Source organism: Corvus hawaiiensis, chromosome 18, assembly GCF_020740725.1.
Source record: "Corvus hawaiiensis isolate bCorHaw1 chromosome 18, bCorHaw1.pri.cur, whole genome shotgun sequence".
Classification (NCBI taxonomy): Eukaryota; Metazoa; Chordata; class Aves; order Passeriformes; family Corvidae; genus Corvus; species Corvus hawaiiensis.
The window spans coordinates 14,248,588-14,274,736 of NC_063230.1; the positions used below are offsets into that span (position 1 = coordinate 14,248,588).

The window sequence follows — 26,149 nt, forward strand, 5'->3', positions numbered from 1 at the left end:
TTTACCCCACGGTATTTACTGCTTCTTTTCCAATATAAAGCGTTGTTATGTTGGTTTCTGCTAATATTTATATATTCTCATTTGGAAGCAAGACATTTATCAAATAAAGGCATAGACACCTGGCCTGATTCTGTTATGATTAAAGCAAAAATTAGGCTAAATGATGTATTTTTAATAACAGAGAAATATTTGGAAGCAATTGAATAGACTTAAGAAATTATTCAGAAGAAAATTAATACTTTCAAGGGAGAAATAATATCTTAGACTTAAATCTCCAGGAGCTAGGAATTATTTTATATATAACCTATAAAATAGACCCATAAAACCTGCTTTTCAGGTGACAATACATTTTCCAAGAGTATAGCAGAATTCAGAATGGGCTGGACTCTGCAAAAAATTATGATTTCCAAAGTTTTGTTAGGCATCATTATAGTAACTCATGATAAAAAATTAAATGTATTCTTTTAAGCCTTAGCAGCACACCTATCATTCACAGTCCTTGGCTCCAGCTATCAGAATGTGCCTTCCCTCACCTGTGAGATCAAAGATGAGCGTTCTTGAACGATAAAGATGCCAAACCCCGCTTTCATTGCAGCACTCGGATCAGCGCAGATGCTGGACCTCTCTTGCATAAAGCTCTGAAAATGTCATTGATGGAGACAGTTGGTATCTTCTTGCACTCAGAGCTGGCAGTGTGGGACCTGCAAATTTACTTTTCAGTCTTTAACTCTCAAATTTTAAAGGGACTGAATGGTTTTACGGTTTGAAAACTCTCTGTGCAAAAACAAATACCACAACATCTCATTAGCAAGAGTGGTTTCCCTTTACATTTCCATTGGAAGGTCAGCAGCCAACACGTGCTCATCACTGTCCTATTTTCCTGCAAAGCTGTGCTGAATTGTGCTTTAAATTACCCCATCTTAGAAACGCTGTTCCTTTTTTATCAGTCGAAAAACCTTTACAAGCCTCCTAAGAGTCCTTGAAGCAGTTACCTCTGAACAATTACGCCGGATTGTTATAAATTTTCCGTATTGTTTTTATTGCCTCTCTGAAGCAATATGGGATTTTATATTCCTACTTTTTCATAGGGTCTGGTTCTCCTGACAGATGCTTGCTTACATCTCCCAGGAACTCTAATGAGAGCCAGGCATATGTCTGCTTTCCAGCCTAGACCTCCTTATGCTCATATTGCATTTATTCTTTTTTCTCCTCAAACCTGTCGTGAAGTTAAAGAAGAGAACTGGGGCGGTTCCATCCTGAGCTGTGCCTTCCCTTCACTGCTCCTTTCCTGAAGTCTCATCTTCAGTGAACTGCAAATTAGTGACACCACTCTGCACTTATGTTTTAATTCCTGAAAGAGTGTTTGTGAACACTTTAAAATGTGAAATAATGACAATAAGCTGCGATTGCACTCAGGGATTGGATGTGGAATTCATCTCTTGTAGTCAGCAGTGGAAAGCTGCTGTTTTTAGAGGTTTCCATGTACCTGCTGCTTTCTGCTTGCTTTGCCTCTCTACTCCCATCCAAGCATTAAGCAGCCTTCGAGGAGATTTTATTGTGTGAATGGTGAGAGCTCAAAGACTCATAAACTCACAGAATGTCCTGAGTTGGAAGGGACCCTCAAGGATCATGCAGTCCAAGCCCTGGCCCTGCCCAGACACCCCAACAACCCCACCCTGGGCATCCCTGGCAGCGCTGTCCAAACGCTCCCGGAGCTCTGGCAGCCTCGGGGCTGTGCCCATTCCCTGGGAGCCTGGGCAGTGCCCTGAGAGCTTTCCCTGCACCCTGAATCAGCAAGGCAGTCCATGTGAGCAAGTTTTGCAGCGTGCATGCACAGTAACAGCTGTGTCAGGAGGTACTTCCAGGGGTCATTTCTGTGCATGTAGCAAATCCAAGGCATTGTGGACCTTGTGCTGCTCACAGGTGAGGACACAGCAAACAGGGGTTCCCTCTGCATCTCCCGTGCACACCTGGGCAGATGAGACAGAGCACTTTATCTCTGCCATGCTACAGCACCCTGTGTCTTTTGGACTTGTCTCCTTGATGTGCAGGTAGAAATTTCTCCTCCTGCCAGTTTCTCTGGTGTTTTGATTGTGACTGGAGCCTCTGGGCATGTAATACTACAGAACATAAACCCTCTCTATGAGAGCTGGGAAAAACTGCTGTGCTGGAGCTGATGCACAGGAGAAGTTCAGTGGCTGTGCTGGCAGCATGTGCTGGAGCTCATTTAATACGTGGGTGTCTCATGAGACCTGGCTCTGCGGTTTAATCCTACCTTTATCTCTCTTCTAAGTGCTTCTGATATTATAGGAGTTGCGAGAAATCTAATTAGCTAATGCTCCTACACGGTGTTCAGATCCTCAGATAAAAGCCTGCCTGCAGGCCCAAAGAAGGTGCCGAGAAAGAGTTTGTAAACTTTTGTGATGCAGGGTGTCTGAGATTCAGATCGTCTGTGATGATGGGGTGACTTCCAGTTTTCATTCTTAGGCGTTTCCTTATTAAAAGGAGTAAATAGCTGCTAATTAATGTGGGCTGTTCATTTTGCTGTCTTAAAAACCTTTCCGTGGGCTGCTGAGGACGTCAAGAACTGCTTCTAAGTCAGATATGTTTAAAGAAAAGTATGTACTAAGCTATTCAAGGCTGGCTTTGAGTATCAACTCAAAAACATCACGCTAAAAAATCCCTTATAATAAAGAAAAGGTAGGAGAAAATCATTGCTTATTTTTCACTTCTGTGCATGAGTTCAAGTCCTGTCTCAGCACTAAAGCAAACAATATTTTGCTGCTCAACAGTGGGGAGGTTCTTCATTTTCTGTGGTTGGAGCTGACTTCTCCAAAGCCTTGACACAGCCCTGTTGAGAAGTTTGACTGCTTGGCTGCAGTGCTCGCTCCCATTAATTCAAAAAATCATTAAGAAACTGGATGGAAAATGCAAAGCTTCTGTGCTTCTTAAATCCCCTAATCCTATTTTGGAGGCTTAAATGGTGAATAGGCTTCAGCCTAGGGGTGTGTAAGGGTGTGAATTTCACTCTATGTGAGTTAAAGTCCCATCAGGAACAAAACAGGCTGGGCTTATTCTCCTGCAGATCTGTACCATTCATTGAGCTTATCCCATCCTGGAATGGACAGGGGAAATGCTTGCTTGCTAAAGCTTTTTTTGGAAATGCTGCATCATCCAACCATATCCACAAGATATTTGATGTTGACACACTAAAAACGTTCTTATAAAAGGTGCCACAGGTGCCATGAAGGACTGACAGCTTCGTAAATTGAACAACTTGAAGAATAAGAGCAAAAATTAGCATGTCAGTATCAGCTGTAACCAAAACCAACAGGTAAATATTCTGGACAGATAAAGCTATCGGAAAGCTCAGCTTTCGCTGTTTGTTTGTGTCTGGGATTGCGCAGTCAGTCTGGGAAATGCCTCCTACCTGGAATTCTTTTATCTGTGTACATGGCTGTGGAGTGTGATGAAGGAAAACTTTAATCAATATATCTCATGCAGGCATTTAATGCTGGAGTTGCCTAACTCGATCATTTGCTTGTTCTTTGATCTTTGCTTGGGGACTCCAATAGCAGGAGATCCTTCCTGCTGTCAGTGGAGAGACTCCCAACTCAAATGTACAGAGCAGTCACTTGGTAACATTAAATTTCATGGTGTCCACCAGAGCAGAGGGGAGGAAATCAGGTGCAATGCATTCTGATCCTTTATTTGCAATTTAGACACTGTGACCTTGGGCAAGTCAACCTTTCTGAGCTCCCTGCCCTCTACAGAGCAGTGTCAGCATGGCTTGGATGATTAACAACAGTGCTCTTCCTGCCTACAAGTGCTACACCTTTGATAATCATCTAGAAATAATATTAATATGGATCATATGTGAATTAGAACCTTAGCAGTGAAAAGTCAGCATCAGCACCAGGAGCTGCCTGTACTCCAACCCCTCTCCTTTTTATTTATATGCATGGGATTTATCAAGCACTTTCAGGTAAGACAGGAATGCTGAAATGCACAAATGCCTCTTAATCCACCCTCCAGCTCTGCTTGCATTGCTGCTTCCTGCTGAATAGAAAAAATTGAGGTGTCTGTGGACGTTCTGTACATGCTGCATGCTCCTGATTTTCCCTTGTTCCACGCTATTTATACAATCACAAAGCATTTGATGAGAATATGCCAATCTTATGCCAGGGAAATGGACATTCCATTACTCTCTGCAGACATTGTTGAAAACTCGAGGTGTAAAATCTGATTCATTACCCAGATCCTGGAAGGGAACAGGACATTTATCGTAACTTGGCTTGTTAAATTTTGTCGCTCATTGCCTTCTCCATTTATTTAATTACATTATTCAGAGGATCTGCACATGTCCTTTCAGACAGTGATATGTGGAATGTGGAGCTGATGCAAGACAGGTTTTGCTGTCAAAACACTCACAGGGTAGAATTTTTTCCTACTTTGCAGTTCACGTGTTTGCTGAGTCAAATGATTCTGCAGACGGCGCCCCATTTCCCACATACACAAATGGTATAAACACAAGCTCCTGGTGGGAATCAGCAAACAGGTTCCATGTTAAGAGTTTCTTGAGAAATCTGATACTATCAGTAGAAGAGGGGGAGGATATCACTTTTCTATATTTTATTACAGCCAATGGGGAAAAAAGGGCCAAAAATTGTAACAGAAGAGCTAATTTAAGAGACAGCGATGTGTTCTGCAGTTCTGAGTGGTTTGATGATGCATCAGGCTGTTTGTTGCAAAACATTCCTGTTCCAGAGCATTCCAGAGACCCCCAGTTCTCTCCCTGGTGCCTGGGTTTTCAATCAGCCACTCCGTAAGTGTGAAACAGCAAACCAGAAAGCTCTTCCCTTTGGAGCTGTTGACATGTGAGTCTGAAATCAAAATAGACTCAATGGAAATTAAGCTGTTTGGGCAATATTTTAAGCAGGCAGACCCTCTGCATGAGTGTTTTCAAGAGGAAGAGCTCTCTTGCATGTCATGACCTTCCCCTGGATTTATTCTTTTCCAGGTTGTTCAGTTTTAGACTTAGCTTGATACTGGGGCGAGCATGGAAGGAAACATACATTTTTACTGAGCATAAGTCCACTGCATTTCTTGTCCAGGACCTGGCATCAAAGATGTTCAAATGTAAAGGTAATCTCAGTGCCTGAGGCTGCTCTGTGGTTTTTGTACTTTGAGTGCTTATCACTGCTCTGCCCTAAAGCTCCTGACTAATACTGCCTGAAAGGCTGAGGCTCGGCTCTGAGGCAGGGAGGGGACTGCCTCTGAGTGGGAAATTCAGACAGAAAACTGCCTAAAGCACAGGGGAATCTTAGAGCAAAGGTTCAAAGGCCTGAGAGGTACTAGAGGGAGGGTTTCAATCGATACACACTCTGTAAGATGTGTGGTTTTTTGGCTGGGCTCTGCTCCTCTGTCTGTGCAGTGGTAACAGCTAAACCCAGTCTGACACCCCTCACAGGTATTTAATGTGCCTGCAAACAGCTCGGTGCAGTTTATAGAATTGTAAGGCAGCACCTGCCTTGCCTTTTAACATCAGTGTTGCTCCAAACACTTAAAATTTCCTAAGGAGTTTCAATCTCATTTATTATTTTAATAGGAGTGTCCTCTGCTGTAGTTGAGGGGTGGCAGGAGGATTGCGACTTCCCGTTATGAAATGATGTTTTGAGCCCTTATATTTACAGAGGAAATATCCCCAAGCATTTGAAGGATAAACTCAAAACAGGAGAACTTGCGGACTTCTTTTTATTTCCTTCCATCCCATGAGATTAGGGATCCCAGGTCACTGTGTTTTGAACAGTTGAAATTAGCAGTTTTATAAAAAAAAGTCTGTGTTTTTTGGGTACATCTATTTTAGACCACCCCCTGTGAAACACTTTACAAGAACATGTGCACTCATGCCATGATTTCAATTTTATTAGAAAAATAACAATACCAGAAGAAAATCTCTTGCCTAAGGCATATTCCATATGTTACTGCTCAGTGCTTTATTTTTCAGGCCTGCAAGAGACAAATGCACTTATTCCATTAATAAAGCCAGTGACTTAAAGTGCAGCCCTACCCTGGAAAAAAAAGAGAAATGTGAGGTTCTAAGTTCGTTTTCCATCAATAGCTCCTACATTGCATTTGTTCAGATTACAAATGAAAAGGTGGTGTTATTTTTCAGCTGTGAGCCCGTAGGCCTCAGCCTTGTCTGCGAAAGCCCTTTCATTGCTGTATGGAAATCACAGTACAGCAGCACAGATCAGCTTCACTCTGCCTCTGCAAGGTGACTTCACGTTTTTATAAGGTTCATGTTATTTACTGCAGCCACAAAGCCTCTTTTTGCATGTATATAGAGGGCAAATCCTCCTAATTGAAATATGCTCTGAGTACTCAGCCAGGGGAATACAAATACAATCTCAGCTTTTCTTCCCTCGTTCACCTCCACTTGTAGAAGTTTTAATACAAACACAGAAACGTAATTTTGCTCCTTTAAACCCCTCTCTTGTGCAGTAATGATTTCATAACCTCCCAGTTCTCAACTCTCTGCCTTATCATTAAAAGTAAATCTCCCCTCTCCCCACTGGTGTGATGGATTTATTGCCTCCCGTTCCCCTCGGCGTTACCGCAGCTCAGCTCGAGCTCCTTGTTTCCACCAGGAGCTTTGGACAAGCGTGGGGAGCCAGGGGAGGATCCGACATGCACTGGGAGAGATGGATTCATCCCGGGCCCTTAGGCTGTGTGAATAGCAGAGGTAGAAGTAAAAAATAAAAAATAGGTCATGGCTCCTCCAAAGGCCACCCTTGCAAACGGGGGCCGGGAGATTCCAGCTAGGAGGGCTCCGCTAAAAGCCCCAAATAAGCACTCATTTTCAGATAAATTCCAGAGTATTCAAGAGTTGTTAGGGGTTAATATGCAAAGTTATCATTTTGAGGGATAACTAGAAAGAAGGAGTAAAAGCAGGTGGTAAGGGGCGATGTTTGTTTTCTGCATCACTTGCAGTAAAATCTTTTTTTAAAAATTGCTGATATAATGGGATTAGGAGGGCAGAGGTTCTTAAAAATTAGTAAAATTGGATTGAGAGAGCAGGCTGGTAGTGAAAGACTAAATTAGATGACAACTAAAAGCACACTTCAGTAGCTGGGTTTGGACTGGCTGGTGGAGGCAGTCCTTCAGTGCAGCCCTGGATCTCAGATACCTCTGGTCAGAGCTAGGGCAGGTGTCTGAAACTGTCACACCCAACTGAAGTTCTTAATCCAGTGTTCACTTTGAGAGATTTTTTCAGGTAAATTCCACTCCTGCTTTTCAATAACAGCAGTTACACATTTTGCTATTTTTTATATGCTGAAAGAGTGGCCTTAAAATTTCCTAATAAGGTGTAAAATGTCCTTGTAGCCTATGACATAAAATGAAGTCACAGATGATCCTGTGCACTGGGACACTGCTGTGGGTGGCTCAGGATTACACCATAGTGATGTGGGGTCATTGCAAGGCTGGCACACGTTCTGCATATTAACTCAAGGCAGCTCTGCTGCATGCAGTGCAGCTCTACTGTTAGTATTTATTCAGTGTAATGCTTCTTTGTGTTGAGAATCAGCACTGACTCTCCCTGTCAATGACAGAAACAACAGGTCTCTGGGACTGGGATAAATTTTCAGCTCCATGTGCAAATAGGTAATACTTGGATTTTGAGTAGTTTGATCCAAACAAAATCAGGGCTCTTCCAGCAGCTTATGATGTGAATTTTTCCCTTTCTTCTCCCTTTACCAAACCCTTCTGGGGTATAAACTCTGTAATAATGCATTAGTATGACAGCACAGCAGAGCTCCTAGCTCTTCTCTCGAGGCTCCTGTTTCTGCTAACAGTAATGATATGGTGCAGGCTCTGATCTTGTTTGGGTTGCCTTATCACCTCTGTGTTAGCTGAAAATGTGCCCACACTGACACGGCTGCATTTGCATTAAGCTCAGCTCTGGGAGCATTAAGGCAGAGCATGGGTGCGTGCTCCAGTCCCATTGTGTGATGCTTTCTGACACAGGGGGTCCTGCTCAGAGCTCCTCAGCATCCCCAGCTCGTGTGGGCTGGAGCAGGGGATGCAGGCCTGCTGATCAATGGGGACAGGGGGCTATAATTCTGAGGCAGCTTGAGGTACTGAAGGCCTGACCTGGTTTTCAAGCACAGCAAGGTAGACTCAGTACGGGCCCTGAGTTATGTCTACATGAAACTTGTGTCGCTGGGAGAAGACTTAGTACCTGGACCAGTCTTGTCCCCTTTAATGGCAGAGACATGAGCGTGTCAGCCCTAAAGGACACAAGATTGAGAACATCAGTGTCTTGCTTGAGGGAAATGTGTGTGGAATTTAGTAGAAAGATCTGTGAGACTCAGTAATTTGTCTCTCCTCCTGGTATGCTCCGGGTGTGAAAGTGGCTGCTGCTCACAAGAAAAATAAATGTATAATTGCACCATCAGCTGATGAAATCAAAGTGGAATTGCTGGCAGCCTTCTTCCTGCCCTCCCTATGTTTTTCTAGTATTAACATTCCAGCTTTGTCACCTTTGATCAGGGGAAGATAAATCCTTCCTTTTGTAAGGAGCAGAAACACTTTCCCTCGGTACACGGAATAATGGCCTCTTCTGTAGATTATTCATATTCCTCTCTTTGTACTTGTCATTCCTCTATATCCTTGGTTGTTGTATACCCCATAACTCCTGGTCGTTTTATCTAACACCTTTCAAATAAGGAAGTGGATGGCTTAGGAGGCAGGGAGAGCTTTGCTAAGGCATTAAATGGCCGGGCACATTTAATGTGCAGGTCCTGTAACACCACCCTCGGTGGCTGCCAACAGCCTCATCAGCTCCCTGCTGGATGGGGAGCAGTGCTGAGCATCCCTCACAGCGACAGCCCTGGAACTACTACAGCGAGAGGGGCTTGTAAACCAGGCATTTCTCACCTGCTGCTTTGCAGAGAAGCAGAGAAATGGAGCTGCTTTTGGCCCAAACCAGAACGTGCAGCAGCCTGGCCAGCCCTGAGCACCTCAGAGGAAGCGGCATTAGAAGGCAGTGGCGGGAGGATGTATAATCCTATGTATAATCCTACATATAATCCTATATTAGTGCTCTTTTTGTTTGGCTGTTTGAGCCGTTCTGACACACTCCTGGCATTCCCAACCTTGGCTCCACAGCCTAAACTCCTGTGCCTTGAGCTGGGTTTAGCTATAAGCAGAAATTGCACGTCGGGTTGGAGGAGCTCAGGGCGCGGGGCCGAGGCTCTGCAGTGGGGCTGCAGGGGATGCTCCCTGGGCTCCCCTGTCCATGCACGTTCTTGTTCTCCAGCATTTCCCTTGGAATGCTCTCAGTGTGATACAGGCGGTGTTGGGAGAAGCTGCTTCAGCACTTTCAGGGAGCAAATCCTTTGTTGCTGCTGGAGCCTGTGCAGCCCTGAATCAGGTGCTTGTGTTGGGCCCTGTCATTTGCTATTTAGCTCTGCTGAGTTTCTGCCGTATCAAGCTGAAACAAAATTATTTTCATCCCTGCAGTTAGTAGCTGGATGTAGTTGGATGAATTGAAGTGACTTTTGGGGAGAGTCATCGAGGGGGAAAAAAGAGGCTCCCCAGGAGATGATGAAGGGAATGTGACTTAGGCTGATATGGAATCCTCACAAAGAGGAAGCGGTGAACACAATGAGAGCTACAAATGTATTGATCTGTTTTATCTTGTAGGTGTTTTAAGTTGTTTTAGATTTATCATGACCTTAATATCTGCATCCAGGAACAAGATGTTGCCTCTGGCTTTCACTGACAGCTGGTTTTCTTTTGATACATCCCAGAATCTTCCTGCTGATTCCTGCAGTATGTCAAAGGAGCTCAGCAGTCTGTTGCCCTCTCAAGACTTCACTCTGTTCACTATGGCTTCAAGAGTCCTCCATTCTCTTGAAGTACAAGTACAGCCTCAAAAAAAGAATTCAAAAAAGAGTCCTTAAACGTGCTGTTGGAACAGCTGATGAGAACCCATGGGAGCTGCTGCTCGTGATCGTGTCCAGCAGTGGCTGTCGAGATAATATTGATGATCTAAATGGGCCTGGCAAGCTAAAGATGTAAAACCTGGCCTAGAAGGCTCGTGGTTTCCAATGTGCAGACATCTGCCCCTCACTCTTAAGGCAGCCCCATCTCCACGAGAAGCCTTTCAACCTTTTCAAAAGGGCAAACAGGGCCTTGTTTAAAAAAGTGTCAAGTGATGTGCTTATTTTGGTTACAGCTCTTTTCCCTTTCTTTCTTGCTCGTGAGTTTCTCTAGGAAAAGCCCTTTCTTTGATAGGCTGTAATTAGTAAAGGTAAAGCCCACCAGCTTTTGAAGAATTTCTTAATGACTGGAAAAGTGTGTCTGTCTCTCTACTCAGTCACTTTCCAAAAAAAAAAAAAAAAAAAAAAAAAAAAAAAAAAATATATATATATATATATATATATCAATTACAGAAGAAGCTGCAGGAGGTTGAGAGTAGTTTTCTACAGCAGCTGAGCTCCCTGAGCCACATCCCACCCATGATTTTGTAGTGTTGCTTTCTCCTGAGCCACGGGAGCTCCCATCACATGCCCTGCTCATGATGGTGCCCACGGGCTCTGGCAGGCCAGGCAGTGACCCCATGGAAACCCATGTGGGCTGCATGGATCTGATCCAAGGCCCCTGAGGTCAGCAGGAGCATTTCTGCTGATTTACTGAAGGCTCAGGCGCTTCAGATCTGTGCCTAAATACACAAACTACCAGCAACTGCCTCAGGGCATCGGGATTTGTGCTTTTGCTGGATAAATTCAAAGCATGAAAGAGCTCTGTTTGGAGGCTGTGGTACAGATCACTGCCAGCATTTACTGGATTAAGACTCAATTCTGTGATAAAAGCTATCAGTTCTGTCTGCCCTATCCCCCCCACCATCGCTGTAGCATTGCTGCCACGCTCCTGCATGCGGATTGCAGCACAAGGTGTGCTGGTTCTGACACAAAATCAGGAGCAGCAGCAGCGTTAACGTGCCATAAAGTGACCATAAACAAGAGTGAGGGTTGTGATGAGCAGAGTAAGAACCATACCAGGTACGGGAGTGGTAGTACAAGGGCTGTTGAAGGACACTTGTGGCCGTAATTCCTGCTCTGCAGTTACCTGAGCAGTCTTTCCTCTTTGTTGATGGCAGTTTTGGTACTTGTCTATGCCCAAAAGTTGCCCCTGGTTGGTGCTGCTCAGTACTTCCAAGGGAGGGCGAGGAGGCAGGGCTGAATGGATGGAGCCCAGGTTACTGCAGCACCCGCAGAGCCAGCACACCCCTGCTGACTGCAGGGAGCTCTCCCCAGGGCTGTGGGAAAACCTCCATCCTCGAGGCGTGTAAGGCAGACTAATTCGATTACAAACGAGCCAGAGCTGCATCCTGGGGCTGAACCACCTGATAATCAGTGCTTGCTTTAGCTGCTTGGACAGGAACCCAGACCAGGTACATTTGAAACAATTGCTTGAGTGAAAGGCTCCTCTCTTTCTCACTGTTTTAAGGACATTTGCCCCTACCTCTTTCCAGCAGCTGATCTCAGCAAAAGTACTTCCCTAAGGGAAAAGGAAACACAACCCTTGTAGTAGCTTCATGGCTGATGGCAAAACTTGTATTCATAGCAGCTGCTGGGGGGGGAGTGAGGATGGGATTAAAAACACAAAGGGACTGCATGGGAAGATTACTTCAGAAAGTCACTTGGGGTCTAAGTAATAATCCTAATAACCACTGCAAACAGTAAGTATTTTCCTCAGCACTGCTGTTGCTCTGCCAGCTGGGGGAATGTCACAAATATGAAGCTTAGAGATTTTTTTTGGTAATAATAGAAACTGGATGTAGCAGGGAAATATAATCTCAAAGCATTTACTTATCTGAAAAGTGTCTCTGGTCCTGTAAAATAGATCCATGGAGGCACTGAGCTTGTATTTAGCATGTGCAGCTGAATCTGTGCTCTGGATTCACCCTGGTGGGATTTTTGTTTACACAACACCCATCTCTGTCTCTTCTGCCTTTCTCAGCAGGCATGTGTTGGTGTGAGAAAGATGCTTATTCCAGCTTACTTTGTGACAGCAAAGCAGACAGCAGGGTCTCCAGTGTCTCCCCATGTGATGAATTCATAAATGAGTGTTCATCCAGACACTGATCCCACAGCAAAGACTTTCCAGGGATTTTACCTGGATGTGATTATGCATCAACTTTTTCATTCCTTGCAGAGTCCCTGAGATGGATCTGTCACTCGTACCCATTAGTTTGTTTAAGTTTCAAATTAGAAAAGAGCTTTGCTACTCACTCAGCTTTAAGGAAATGGAAAGGGTGAATAAGTCATTGGAGAACTGCAAACTCAGACTGTCCCCGTGTCAGCTAAGGTCAAGCATCTCGAGTGCTTGGGATGAGAACAGAGGCTTTAAAGCACTGCTGCAAACACCTCTCAGGCACTGTAAGACTTTGGTCTTCTCTGTAATTCCCTTGCATTTCTTGTGAACCCAGGTTATTTGCTGGTTCCATGAGTAACAGGTACAGGGCAGTGAAAAGAGCCTGAACATGATGGCCTTGTCCCCTGTCTCAAATTACATGTGAGAATATAATCAGCAAACCCTCTGATTAATGTGCACATTGTAAATTCTGAGAAGGAGAACTTTCTGTGCCATCCTGAGACAGTGTTTATCAAGAGGGGAACTCTATCCTTCCTAATAGGAATGGGGTTTTCTATTCTGAGGTGCCAGGCTCAAGTGTTGCAAAAAGGGAAAAGAAGGGATTTGTGTTATTGAAAAAAACTTAACTCTTCTGCTTTTAGTTTTCCTTCTTCCTCATTTTTTAATAACTGTGAGAATTCATTCCCAATGGCTCTGGGAGCTGAGGCTTAAAAACCCTGTAAATATCTAACCCTGCAATACTTCATGTAAAATTGTGGGATTTGGTGACAACTGCTACGTCCAAAGGAGTTCTTGGGGCTGTGGGTTGGGGAGCGAAGAAAGGAAAGGTGTGTGTTGAATTGGAGCTATTTGGTGCCTGATTTTGCTTTCTCCTACCTCAGCCCATCTTGTCTCCTGCCTTGCTGCTGCTCGGATAATTTGAGCTCAGTATCAGTGGTTTTGCCGCCTGAGTGGCCCCAGAAAAGCAATCGGTCAGGGCAGAGGGAAGGAGAACTTGAGGCAGCACTGCAAGAGCTCCATAGGTCCTGAGCCTGCCCCGGGTCTGGATGTTCCTGGGCTGCAGTGGGGCTGGGAGCCGCCCCTGGGCTGCAGTGGGGCTGGGAGCCGCCCCTGGGCTGCAGTGGGGCTGGGAGCCGCCCCTGGGCTGCAGTGGGGCTGGGAGCCGCCCCTGGGCTGCAGTGGGGCTGGGAGCCGCCCCTGGGCTGCAGTGGGGCTGAGAGCCGCCCCTGGGCTGCAGTGGGGCTGGGAGCCCCTGGGCTGCAGTGGGGCTGGGAGCCCCTGGGCTGCAGTGGGGCTGGGAGCCGCCCCTGGGCTGCAGTGGGGCTGGGAGCCGCCCCTGGGCTGCAGTGGGGCTGAGCCCCTGGGCTGCAGTGGGGCTGGGAGCCGCCCCTGGGCTGCAGTGGGGCTGGGAGCCCCTGGGCTGCAGTGGGGCTGGGAGCCTCTGGGCTGCAGTGGGGCTGAGCCCCTGGGCTGCAGTGGGGCTGGGAGCCCCTGGGCTGCAGTGGGGCTGGGAGCCCCTGGGCTGCAGTGGGGCTGAGAGCCGCCCCTGGGCTGCAGTGGGGCTGGGAGCCGCCCCTGGGCTGCAGTGGGGCTGGGAGCCCCTGGGCTGCAGTGGGGCTGGGAGCCCCTGGGCTGCAGTGGGGCTGAGCCCCTGGGCTGCAGTGGGGCTGGGAGCCCCTGGGCTGCAGTGGGGCTGAGAGCCGCCCCTGGGCTGCAGTGGGGCTGGGAGCCGCCCCTGGGCTGCAGTGGGGCTGGGAGCCCCTGGGCTGCAGTGGGGCTGAGCCCCTGGGCTGCAGTGGGGCTGGGAGCCCCTGGGCTGCAGTGGGGCTGAGCCCCTGGGCTGCAGTGGGGCTGGGAGCCCCTGGGCTGCAGTGGGGCTGAGCCCCTGGGCTGCAGTGGGTGTTCCTCTGGAAGCAGGAGGAGCTGAGCTAAGTGCAGCAGCAGCTCAGTGACAGCTGCTGGGAACGTCAGGAGTTTACAGTGTTTGTCTTTGCTGCAGGCAGAATGTTAGCAGGTTGTAAATTCAGATTAGGTTTCCTCGCAGCTTGGGAGACAAATCCAGATTCTCTGTGTTGTGTAGTTCCATCCTGCTTCTTTTGATAGATTTTTTTTTGGATTCCCCCTGCCTTTCCTAGCCCCTTAAGAAGTGCTATTAAAATTCGGTGCTGGAGAAAGCAGTTTTGCCATGAGATCTATTAGGAGGGTCAGTGATGGACTGTGCCTTGAGCAGGGTTATCCAAACTTCACAGAAAGCACCTCTTTTTGCTTTTCTTTTAAAACTCACTGGTGGGATACCTGAATCCTCAAGAGGACTGGTAATGTTAACACAGAGTTAACCACAGATATCAAAGCACTGGAAGATCCCAAAACACATTGGATTTCTTTTTTGGAAAAAACAAAGTCTAAAATACAGCTGACAGCATCCACCTCGTGCCTTGCAGCTGAGCCCTTCAAAGCTTCCTAAGGGATTCCTATTCCTATTGAAATAGAAGACAGCTGATTTTCCAGGGGTCTCAGGGAATTTCAGTTATGTAAGAAACACTACAAAAGATCAGCCCTTGAGCTGTTTTAGATCCCAGGACTCCTCACTGGCAATGGGGTGAATTTGTATAATATTGATGGACATTGAAGTCATCAAAATGCGCAGTTTTGGGGAAGCTGAATTTAGTCCAATTTGTCTGATAGAGGAGGTTTCAGAAATAGTGAAATCTGCCTCAGCTGCTCCCTATATTCAAGAAGCTTAAGCATTCTGGTTTGGAGAATCTTAAAGGATTTTATTACTGCATTTCCAAAGTGAAATATTTCCATTTGTTCTGACGTGTTATTTTTTTCCAAAGTCATTTCAAATAGACCTACATTCTGGTCTATGGGAAGTGAAAGGAAAATTGTAAGGAGCGAAGAGCAAGAACTGCATACCTGGAGTTCAGTTGTTCTGACATTTTAAAGGCTGTTTACTCTTTTTCTGCAAAAGTGGTTTCCTGAGGGCCTTTTTTGGATACACCATGAGAGAGAAGTGCCTGAAGGAGAGAGGGTGCTCTGAACATCAGGGTCTTTTCTTTTACTGATGATTCTTGCATGGATGGCCCTTTGGAGTAGCTTCTGAGTGGGGACCAAATCTGAAATGCTGCTATTAGCAGTAATGTATTTCCTAATCACTTTAGTATCTAAATTCTGCAGTTGAGACAGGGCTCTCTTCTCCTGCTTACCTGGGCTCGTGGCATGTAAATGAAAATTTCTGTAGGAAGAAGTGGCCACAGAGAGCACTGGTGGACATCTGCTTGCTAGAGTGGGGTGGATCAGACAGGGATCCTGTGTGGAGCCCAGCAGGAAGCTGGAGCTGATTCCTGATCCCCATATTCCCTAAACTGAGCCACAGCTACTCAATCACACTTACTCTGTCCGTGTGTTTTGCAAATTAAAGGATCACGATTGAAAGGCTGACACAGCTAACCAGCTCATCTTCTGTTCCACTTCTGGCTTCCCAGCTTTTAACGAGTAATGTTCTGCAGGCAGATGTGTCCCGTTCCTTCGGAGCTGCAGTGAGATCTAGCAACTCATTTCATACAGAAAGATGAAAGGAAAAATACTTACTTAATAAAACAAATCTTGCTTAGTTGCTATGGTCAGTCTCTTGCCTGGGTTTTATGGGTTCCTGCAGCTGGCTTTAATCTCCTGATTTACTCTGGGAGCAAAGGAGGAGAGGAGTGAACGTAAATCATGGCAGGAAGAAGCTGAAATGGAGTTTTGAGACTTATTGTAACGTGCAGTCCAGAAACAAGCCACCAGGAGAGCTTCCTTGGGTTTCAGTAGAGTCACCATAAAGGAATTTCTTACAGTGTGACCTTTACAGCCGGGAAAGTCAAGGGCTTCTGTTAGTCTGGGCAACTAAGGGAGGGTTAGCAAAGAGTGTGGAGAAGCACCGAGGCTCCGGAGAAGACTGACCAAAAGGGGTCAGCATTTGTTAAGCTGAAACTCCAACCTGACAGCTGCGCGGAGCCGAGGATTTACCGCGGAGGATGGAGCAGGAGCATCCTCTGGGGAGGCAGCGGTGCCCTGGCCCGGCTGGCGTGGCCACGGACAGCCTCGGACAGGAGTCCGGCCACGGACAGCCCCGGACAGGAGTCCGGCCCCGCTCACGCCGAGCTGCAGCTGCCCCTGATGTTTGTGTTTGGAGTCCTTGAGAGGGAAAAGGCTCCGGCACAGCAGCGTGGGCAGCAGATGTGAGCTGAGGAGACTGCTCCAAGACTGCTCCCTGCCCTGCAGCCAGGCTGCTCCCCGATCAAAGGACACAAGGGAAGAGTGTGGCATTTTTCGGGAGCACAGGAGGCGCAGGGCTGGGAATAACCCACGGAAAACAAACAGCCTAACAGGAAACAGAAGGCTTAGAGTCTGGAAAAGTACTCCAGATATGGTGAAGCTCACTGATGGTAGGAATTTAGTACAGATTTAGCTGTTCTTTCCTTAGTGCAGCCCTGCCTGCCCAAGCTGCTATGTAAACCTTTGCTGGAGTGCAGTTTGTCCCCAGGTGAGAAGTACCTGCTGCTGCTGAGGGTAGGGCCCTGTTCCCCCCTCCAGCCATCACTTCTGCATTCCCAGGCACTGCTGCTTTCCCGACCTTGCACTGAGCCACAGCTCAGCCATCCTCTGATGCATGCTGCCAGCTCAGCGTGCCCGTGAGCTAGCTGGCATTAGTGCCAGGCTTAGGGGAGCCAGGGACCTGCGCAGCCAGGGACCTGCACGGCTTCCCGTGCTGTCAGCCTGCCTGGAGCCTCAGAGCCTTCCTCTGCAGGTCCTTGTCTGTAGCACAGCACACCCAGGCAAAGCAGCTCCGCTGGGATCCGCATTCTGAGTGTGGATTCCTCTGGAATAAGAGGGGTGATGCTCTCTAGCATTAGCACACATCAGCAAAATCATACACGGGAAGAGCTGTTGGGAGCGCTCAGCGGCCTGCCCTCTCTATAGCACTGCTGCAGGTAGCAGAACCCTTCCGTGGCCATCGCAGTTTTGCAAGATTACAATTTAAATTTAAATAGGAAGCTATAATTTGAGCTCCTTAAATCATAAGTCACATCTTCAGCTCTGGCTGTTGCTGATTCAGTTGCCTTTTGGTTGCTGTCTTTAATAGTTGTACAGTATTATGTCTAAATACTGCTGACATTTCTTGTAATTTGAGGACAGTGAAATGGAATAGTTGGATTTTCATCTACAGTTGATCAGAATGCATTAATTAGAAGCATCATTTCTAGGTTTGACGTGTTAGGAAGGTGAGATGCTAAATGGAAATCTTTGTATATAACTGACAGCTTCAAGTTGAAAATTAAGTATTTGCTTGGAAATTGCACATTTGCTGTGTGATTGTGTGGGTAAATAAATGCTTTTTACTTGGTCTCGACACAAATTAAGTAATGATTCCTAGGTAAGCTGCTGGAGACTCTCTGTAATGGCTTTGAGATGCTGCTTGCTCTGCATGCCAGCAAAATCTTTTAATTCTCCATTTGAGAGATTTAAAGAGACAGTTATTTTGAGACAAAGCTGAGGCAGAGATTCCCGTGCTGTGAATTAATAACCTCAGAAGTTCAAGTAAGAAAATCTTCCAGTGCTCTGGCTGCCATGTGTTCAGAGAGCTTGGAACCCCATCCAGACAGAGTCCTTTACCCGGTGAGAGAGCTGACCTCTGGTGTTCTGTGCTGTTCCTAAGGATGGGCTCTGCTCCATCTTTCCATTCAAGCTTTGCTTTTGTCAGGAGATAAAGGCTGTGCCTAACTTCCAGCACACAGACAATCGCCCTCAAATAACGGAGCTGCTGCCCTCAGGTTTTGTGCTTATTTAGTTCTGGGCAATTTAGTGACACTCCCAGATGGTTGTTCAGAATAACGTTGGAGAGGAAGATTTTGGCTCCGCTTTGGGTGGAAGTCCACGCTGACAAGTTATGGCTGGTGGATGCTTGCAGGTCATGGAGCTGTGAGAAAAGCCCCTGTGTGAGGACAACTTGTGGATAAGCAGAAATAGCAAAGAACTTTCCAATTGCAGTGGGGAACCCCACACTGAGGAAACTTGGAGAACTTCAGCTGTTTGTCCTCTCCATTTATTGTCACCCTACCCTCCAACCTTAAGTAAACGTGGTAAATGCGTAAATACTGTGAGATGAGGAGGGTAAATACAGGAAACTGTCAAATCATTTGGCCTCCAGGTCCTCGGTCTCGGGGTTTATTGAGGTAGTATAACTTACAAATTTTTATGTACGAAGTTGGCGCTATTGATTTAAAAAAATGAACATTTAATCACAAGCATACAACAAGGTCAACAAATCTTTGGTAAGTAATTAAATAGACTTTTCCTTGCTAGCACTCAAACACCAAGTAAATAAAAATTGAAGTGAAAATATTTGTAGCATATGCGTACAGATTGCATTTGGAAGTGTGCAGGGCTCAGTTCTGTCTGACTTAATTCTGATTCCTCCATTGACCTTGTTATGTAAAACTCAATGCCCTTTTTAGAGGGAGAGTTGCAAATTGTGCTTCTGCATATTTATTTCGGAAGTTCAATCTTCTGGGTGTTCATACCCTAATTCCAGTCCTAAGTGCAATCACAACATTGATTTTTCTCACTAAACATAACCTACTTTACCCTGGGATGGAATTTTTTTTTAATGGGCTTTATATAATGGCATATGTGAAAACCACTCAACTTAATGCCCCATCCTGTAGTTAATTAACAAAATGGCATTGTAGCCGTGGTCTCTCATCCTCTGGCAGTGTGTATGACCACTAACCTTGGCCATACACAATGTCCATCCTAATTAACAGGAGCCCAGGTATTGACTGTGTCAAGCTTCATGGTGGAAAGACCAATTTGCAGCTGCTGACAGAGTTGTAATTCTGTTGAAAATCCAAACAGGGGAACCTCATTTTGAGTGGTGTTTTGTCATTTCAGAGCCTGTCTCAAGGAAAGCTAAACAAAGTATAAACTTTGATGAGTTTTTAACTTCCCTCCAGTTGCTAAATTGCAGTGTCCTAAAATACATCCAAACATCTCCTAAAATACAGATTGCCATAGACATGCTGCTGGATTTACACAGCTTCAAGATTGGCAGGAGTGTTTTATAAGTACTGAAACATTAATTTATTGTTCATTTATTTGAACTGCAATATACTGGAAAACTTAATGGGACCTAAAGCTTTAATGAACCTTCAGGAACAAATTTGATTCTTCCTTTGCCTTTCCTGTTTTCGTTTCTGAGTAATTCAGCTGAAGGCACTAGAGATTCATCAGGCTACTTTTACTAGAGCAAGGCAGGAGTCTGTAAAGCTCCGTGGTGTTTCATGTTGCAAATGAGAGAATTAATCATTTATGCTTTTTTACTGAGAAGAAAAAAAAAAACCCTTTTCTTTTTCAATGCCTTAAATTAATTGTGTTTTGTTGGAAAACTGCAAGAAGACAAGTACTCTCAGTCATTCCTAACAACAGCTTTTGAGTGTTTTATTGGCTGAAGATGCAAAAAGACCAGTTTTTTAAAGAAACGTAGGTGCCAAATCCTCATAAATGTCAACAAGATACCAACATCTTGCTAGAGGATGATTTCTGCTCAGTAACGAACATTTTGTGTTGTAAAAGTATTTTAGAAAGCTGTGATTTTAAATTTAGCCTCTGTGCTGTGGTGAAGCCAGTCCCTGCTGGGAGAGGCTGTGGTGGCCACGCTGGTGGTGTGGAATCCAGCAGCCCTTGCCCTTCTTCATCTGAGGGTGAGGCCCAGCCACTCACAGGGCTGGGAACCCCTGAGTGCATCCTCCTCCCCACACACTCATCATCCCTTTGTCCCTCACTGTCTTCAGAAGAGAAAGGCTGCATAACTTTATCTTCCCCATTCCTGGTGCTTTGTGATACAGCTGAGGATCAGCAGTTAAACATTCCGCACCCAAATAACGCCTTTGCGGGGAATTCTTTGTACAAATGCTCTTTAATTAGCAAGTGTTCTGTAATTAACCTTCCATGCTGTTGTTGCTGATGTTATTAGCATCACTAGATAAATACAGTTGGCTTTTCCACAGGGCATAACAACTAAGAGTGGCAGAAATCTGCATCCTGTAAGAACATCTCTGGGTTACAAAGTCTTGTCTTAACCAACAGCTCTATTCTCTCCAGGCTGGAGATTTCTAACAGAAATGTCCTTGGGAATCTGTAGTAAAGAGGAAATTATCAGGCAGAGGAGCAGCAGTCCACTGATACCTAGAATAACATAATCTAGAATAAAACAGGTTACTAAAAATCCTCCTGTGGAGCATGCCTCTGGGCAGTGATGAGGCACAACTTTGTCTCGATACAGACAAACATTCCAGACTCTCCTGTGTCGGGACAAGCTTCTCTTTGGAAACAAAATATTGCCTGAACAGAGGAAAGAACCTTGAGTGCGGGTTTTCCTACAGGTTCAGTTTGAATGCTAACTCCAGCCTGCTGTTGGCAGAACAGAAGGCCGTGCCCAAGAAATGTGATGTTGCCATAGGTCTGCATTCGTGGTATCACTCTCTTATTTACTGATGGATTAGAAGTGCATCTAATGCTTACCTTGAAACCCATCTACTGAGATTCCCATGCCTGAGCTGCATTCAAAGATCCCAGTCCTGAATGAGTCTTGTAAACCTTTTATGACTGCTCTTTCCAACAGGGCAAAGGTGAAGAAAGGTGTGAACATTCTCGGTGCAAAGACAAGTGACCCCCGGCAGTGGGACGTGCAACAAGAGGTGGGCAATGGTGGGAAGCACTCAACCACTACAGTTATTTGTCAGAGGATAGCCCCAAGTTCAAGGAACAGGTATGAGACCTCGTCTTCTTCGGCACATTAAACTCATTTATGTCCGTGACACCATTCAGTGCTTGAAAGACTTAAGGCTTGTATTCCCACTGCTCACAGCTATTAAAGCTGTAGCCTGGATATCTGGAGCCACTCACGTTAACTGTGGTACCATCTGCTGATCTACAACGGGTAACAAAATTCATCAGTTCAAATGAAACAAATTAATAGAATAGACCTGCACTGGGGATGGAGGGTGGTGTCATTTTGGTAGGAAAATGAATATTCTTAATTTCAAAGGGTTTTACTGAATCTTTAGTTTTTTGGGTTGATAGTTTTGACCTTGTTTCTCTGAATGTATCACCGCCTCTGTGGCTGGTTCATCAAGCAAGCAGTGAATTCTTCTGCAGTGAGCCACTGTACGGGGTAATTCAAACCTCCCAGTGTCTCGTGTGCAATACAGAAGAATTCACTTTAGCAAACAGTTGCTTCTTCCTGAGCTGGAGGTTCCTTTGACCTGCTGGTGAGTGTCTGAGGCAAAGCCCTGTGGGCAGCACTGGGATGAACTGGGCTGCCAGTGCCTGCCTCCCTGTTCGCTGTGTTTTTAGGGACTTGGTCTGGCTGTTCCACAGCACAAAAGCAGGGCTTTCTCCATAAGCAGGATTGTCTTCCATGGTGCACAGTAAAGTTGTGTATTTTCAGTGGAAATTATTTTGCTCCTCCCAGGCTTCGTCTTAATGAATTCTCACAGCACTGCTGTACATTAGTCCATGCAGAGAATTTCCCACTGTAGAGATCCAAAGAATGCTTCCCCAGCTCTGTGATTATTGTTAGCCCCAAACCTGGGCTCTTTGAAGAGCACCATGAAATCTTTGGTGGATGCTGGGTTGGTTATTGCTTTGTACAACTCCTTCAGGCACAGAGAAGCTGAGCAGATTTTAACTTTTGTATTCTGTGCCCAAATATTGGACATGTGTAAAGTTTAGAAATTCCTCTTGTATGAGCAGCTCCTGATGAGCTGATTGTCTGATTCAGTGTGTTTCCACTTGGTGACTGATCTCTCCCTGTCTTTATCTCAACCCTGAGCCTTTCATTCTGTTATTTCTCCCTGTCCAGCTGAGGAGGGGAAAGATGGAGCTGCTTTAGTGGGCACCAGGCATCCAACCAGGGTCAACCCACCTTGGGACTGGTAAAAGGAAAGGAAAAATATATCATTTGAGGCTGCCAGGAGTAAAAATGAAACCAGTTTGAAAGGGAGGACACAGCTTTAGAACAGCATGTAGCTCTGAGCAGATTTGCAACTGCAGAACCATAATAGTCAGGTTATCAAACCCCACATTAAATCTCCTCAATCCAATTTGCATGAAGTCTAATTAACCCATAAAAATATTTCTGGCACTAATTATGCAAATAAAACCCAGTGTTTTGATTAATGCCTCTCTCATTTGTGTATGTAAATAGTTGCTGTCTTCTGAAAGCGTGATGAGCCTTGGTTTGAGAGAAATGTTGGTGTACGGGGAAGAGCTGGGTAGGGACGCCTAGGGGTGTGTACAGAGATCCTGGAGGGAAAGCACACGGTGTAGTGGCCGTTACTGAGATTCTGAGTGTCACTTGGAGCCCTCTGCGCGGAGCCCTAATACTCTATTAAGGTAATTTAATTTGGTGGAGAACTGCACGTCCCTAATGGGATCTTCCTGCGCTGCCACCAGCTCTTCCAGGCTGGTTCAGCAGTGCAGTCCGTGGAGGGGATGTGCAGTTCTGTACCGAGGTCAGTGTGGGTGTGAGGTGCAGTTCTGGAGTTCCAGCACCAGCACTGGCTCATCCTCCCTGCAGCAAACTCAGCCAGCTCAGAGGTAATACTGGTTAATTTGTGTAGTAGAAGGAGCTTTCCACTGTGTGTGCTCAGGAACCTCCCTGCTGCACCATGGAGAGCCATTGCCTTCTTTCCCCTTCATACCCCTAGAAACACGTGCCCAGACTCAATAAAAATACTCATTTTTGTTTCCATGTTGCTTTTCCTTTCTTACACATTTCTCTGTCATTAGTGTATGGATATAATCACATTGTAAGCACTTTGAAACAAGCAGTGTGAGTCTGTGTGCAACAGCACCTAACACCCTTTCTATATAAATAATAGAACACAAGAGGTATTTTAGATACATCACATCAGTAATTGTTTACCATTACCTTTTGAGAATTTAAGTGGGTCATGCTTCTTTACTTTTTTAAGAAATACTTTGTGGTGCTGAAGCCAGGAGCCAGATCTTAGCTCAGATTTATTCAAAAAGGCTTTGTAACTATAGCAAGTAACTGCAAACAGCTTGAAATCAGCAATGTTTGTGTGCCTCATAATGCAATTTCTGCTGAGATTCAAGTAGCTATTGATGAGGATAACAACAGTGTTGATTAGTGAAAACAAGCCTTAGACAACTGCTTGCTTGCTTGTTTGCCTTTGTTGTCTCTGCTTCTGGAAGTTTGATGTGTGTGCTTGGTGTAGACAAAAGGGTATTTTTGGTTACTACTGGAACCGGTTCCATATCTCAGGATTGCCTCTGTTTGGTTCCAGCCTAAGGCTCGTGTGGTTGGTTTCTGAGGTACCACACTGACCTGAGAACAGCCCCAGCAGAAGGGCTCCTGTCTGCTGTGTAGTTTATTCTGGGTTTGCACCACAGGGGAGGAGAGCTGTCCCAAGGCAGAGCAAGGGCGATTTCTGTCATTTATTTGGGGTTTTCTTCTAATATAGCAAACCTCCACCTGCTGCCTTGCTGTCAGCTGTGGGGATGAGAAAGGTGAAGGGTGGGAGCAAGGAGGGTAAGGGGAATTTCTTAGGCTGGCTTCTCTGCCAAAGCCAAAGCACCAGAGCATCCTGTAACTGCAGTCTCAGGACTCAGAACTGGCTCTGATCTAGGCCTAACTCCTCTTGTTCCTGCAAACCTGGGAGTGCCCTGGAACAAGCTGCCCTCAGTCTGCTCTCGGGCCGACATTTCTGGCCCTGGACTGGCACTTTGTATGTGGGGGAATGGAGTCACCCAGCACTTTGGGTTTCTGTCAGCCAGGCAGAGGAACTGAGTGCAGGGAACAGAGAGATTTAGAAAAAAACTGACATAATGGAAAACTGCTGTGATGTAGCACTTTATCCTCTTGGCCTTGAACTTTTGGAGAGGCCTGTGGGCTTATGGCTCTGCAGCCATCTGTCTGATAAAGAGGCAGGCTCAGGAAGAGTGCTTCCAGATGTTGTGTTTGTGTTTCAGGCCGTGTCACAATCACTTCTTCCCTCTCGCCACATGTGCGCACGTTCTGTTGGATTGGGGTTGTTGTGGCTGTCTGTTCACACTGTCTGGGCATCACTGGAAACAGTAATGATATTAGGAGGCTGTGTTTTGTATCATCAGGATGTGGAGGAAAGCAACAAAGCCACTGCAGATCCCTCCCCTGTCTGGTAGCACCATATGCTGCCGAGGGATGTCGGTGAAATGAATTCTCTTGTGATTGAAAAATAAAAGGAAAATGTGTATGTACAATGTGAGTCAGGCTTGAAAAAGTGTGAGCCATGTGGAGTGTGTCTGCCTGTACCAGAACACAGCCAGTCTGCACCCAGCATGGGAGCAGACAAGAGTAGTCACACATTATGAGCAGGGTAGGTGTTATTAATTATTTCAGAATCTGGGTCATCCTGCCCTGGCAGTTTTGGGTCAGAGTGGTTTGCAGAGCTCAGCAGAGTGGCAGTGGTGTCTGCTGACCTCAAAGCCTTGCAGCCTGAGCAGAGAGCACGATTCTCACAAGGATTCAGAGGTTTAGTGCTTGTGGGTCAGGATTTTTTCATGCCAGTTGTTTATCCTTTTGACTGATAATCGAGGCAAGAGCAGAGCTGAGATGGCACATGCCAGTGCTGTAGGTGCTTGGGAAGTTGTACACGTCTTCAGGAGGTCACATCTGTGTGTGCAGGGACTGAGCTGTACAAACTGTGGAGATACTTTGGGAGGAAGACACCAGCAATGGGTGTCTTAGACCATTAAACCCAGAAACAGAAACAATTTCCATTCATTTACGGGAAATGCACATCTGAGCAGGCATTATATGTAGATATATGAGCCGAAGGAGAGCTCAGGAGAATCTCCATTCTTCACTGGATGTGGGGAGAAACACCATGACAAAGGATGAGGAGAAGGCTGAGCTACTAAATGCCCTCAGTTGAGCCGAATGAAGCCTCCATAATTCAAGGAAAGGTTGGGGAAAGGGCCCAGGGGTGTTGGTTGGCAGCTGGCTGAACGTGAGCCAGTTGAGTGCTCAGGCAGGGCAAGAGGAGATGCCTCAAATTGCACCATGGGAGGTTTAGATTGGACATGAGGAAAAAATTCACCACTGAAAGGTTGTCAGGCACTGGAGCAGGCTGCCCAGGGAAGGTGTCCCAGGAGGTATTTGAAAGACAAGTGGATGTGGTGCTTGGGGATGTGGTGTGGTGTGGACTTGGCAGTGCTGGGTGAATGGTTGGACTCAGTGACCTTAATTAAAAGTCTCCCATCCTCACCAAGTCCGTGATTCTGGCCTTTTGTTTGGAGCATTGTGCAAATTTCAGTGCAGCCTTTTAGGCTGCTGGTAAATTACTGGTGCAGCCCTGGGAGCTTCCAGCGTGAGTCATTCTTGTGCTGTGCATCTGTCTGCTCCCAGTGGCACGTGGGAGTGTGTGTGGTGTCCATAACTGCATCAGGAGTTAGAGCTGAGCCTTTCCCTGCTGCCATAAAGATCCCTTCCTTCCCTGCTTTCTCATCTGATTTCCCAAATAACTTCTCTTTGCCTGCTGTCCTTGCCCTGTGAGGTTTCTCTTTGTTAGGATGCCCACTCCAGGTCAGATGAGGGCACAGATGTCTCCAGTGTGCAGCAGAGGTGCCGGAGCCACGCTGGACATCTGCACATACGGATGAGGCTCAGCCAGCTGTGCCGAGGAGCAGTATCTTTTCTAGGGCACAGAGGACTGGGGTTGGAAGGTGGCTTCCCAAAGGAGCCTTTCATATGGCTCCTGTTTCGCTGCTTTGAATGTCAGGAGTGTTTATTGAAGCCCTGAGCCGGGAGGGAGGATACGAAGGATGTCTCTGGTGTCTCTCAGGAATAGCTGCTGCGGGAAGGAGGCGGCTGCTCCGTTGTCTCGGGCTGCTGCAGTGTCTCAGGGAGTGTCTGCACAGACTGTCTTGGGAGGGA

General features: G+C 46.2%; 1 protein-coding gene across 1 annotated transcript in view; it reads left to right on the forward strand.

Moving 5' to 3' along the window:
- TMEM132C (transmembrane protein 132C) overlaps positions 1 to 26,149 on the forward strand; it is a 191,477-nt gene that overhangs the window by 86,250 nt on the left and 79,078 nt on the right. The window contains exon 3 of the mRNA XM_048322621.1: positions 20,828 to 20,974. Coding sequence (XP_048178578.1) covers positions 20,828 to 20,974 — 147 coding nt within the window. The remainder of the gene's footprint in view (positions 1 to 20,827; positions 20,975 to 26,149) is intronic.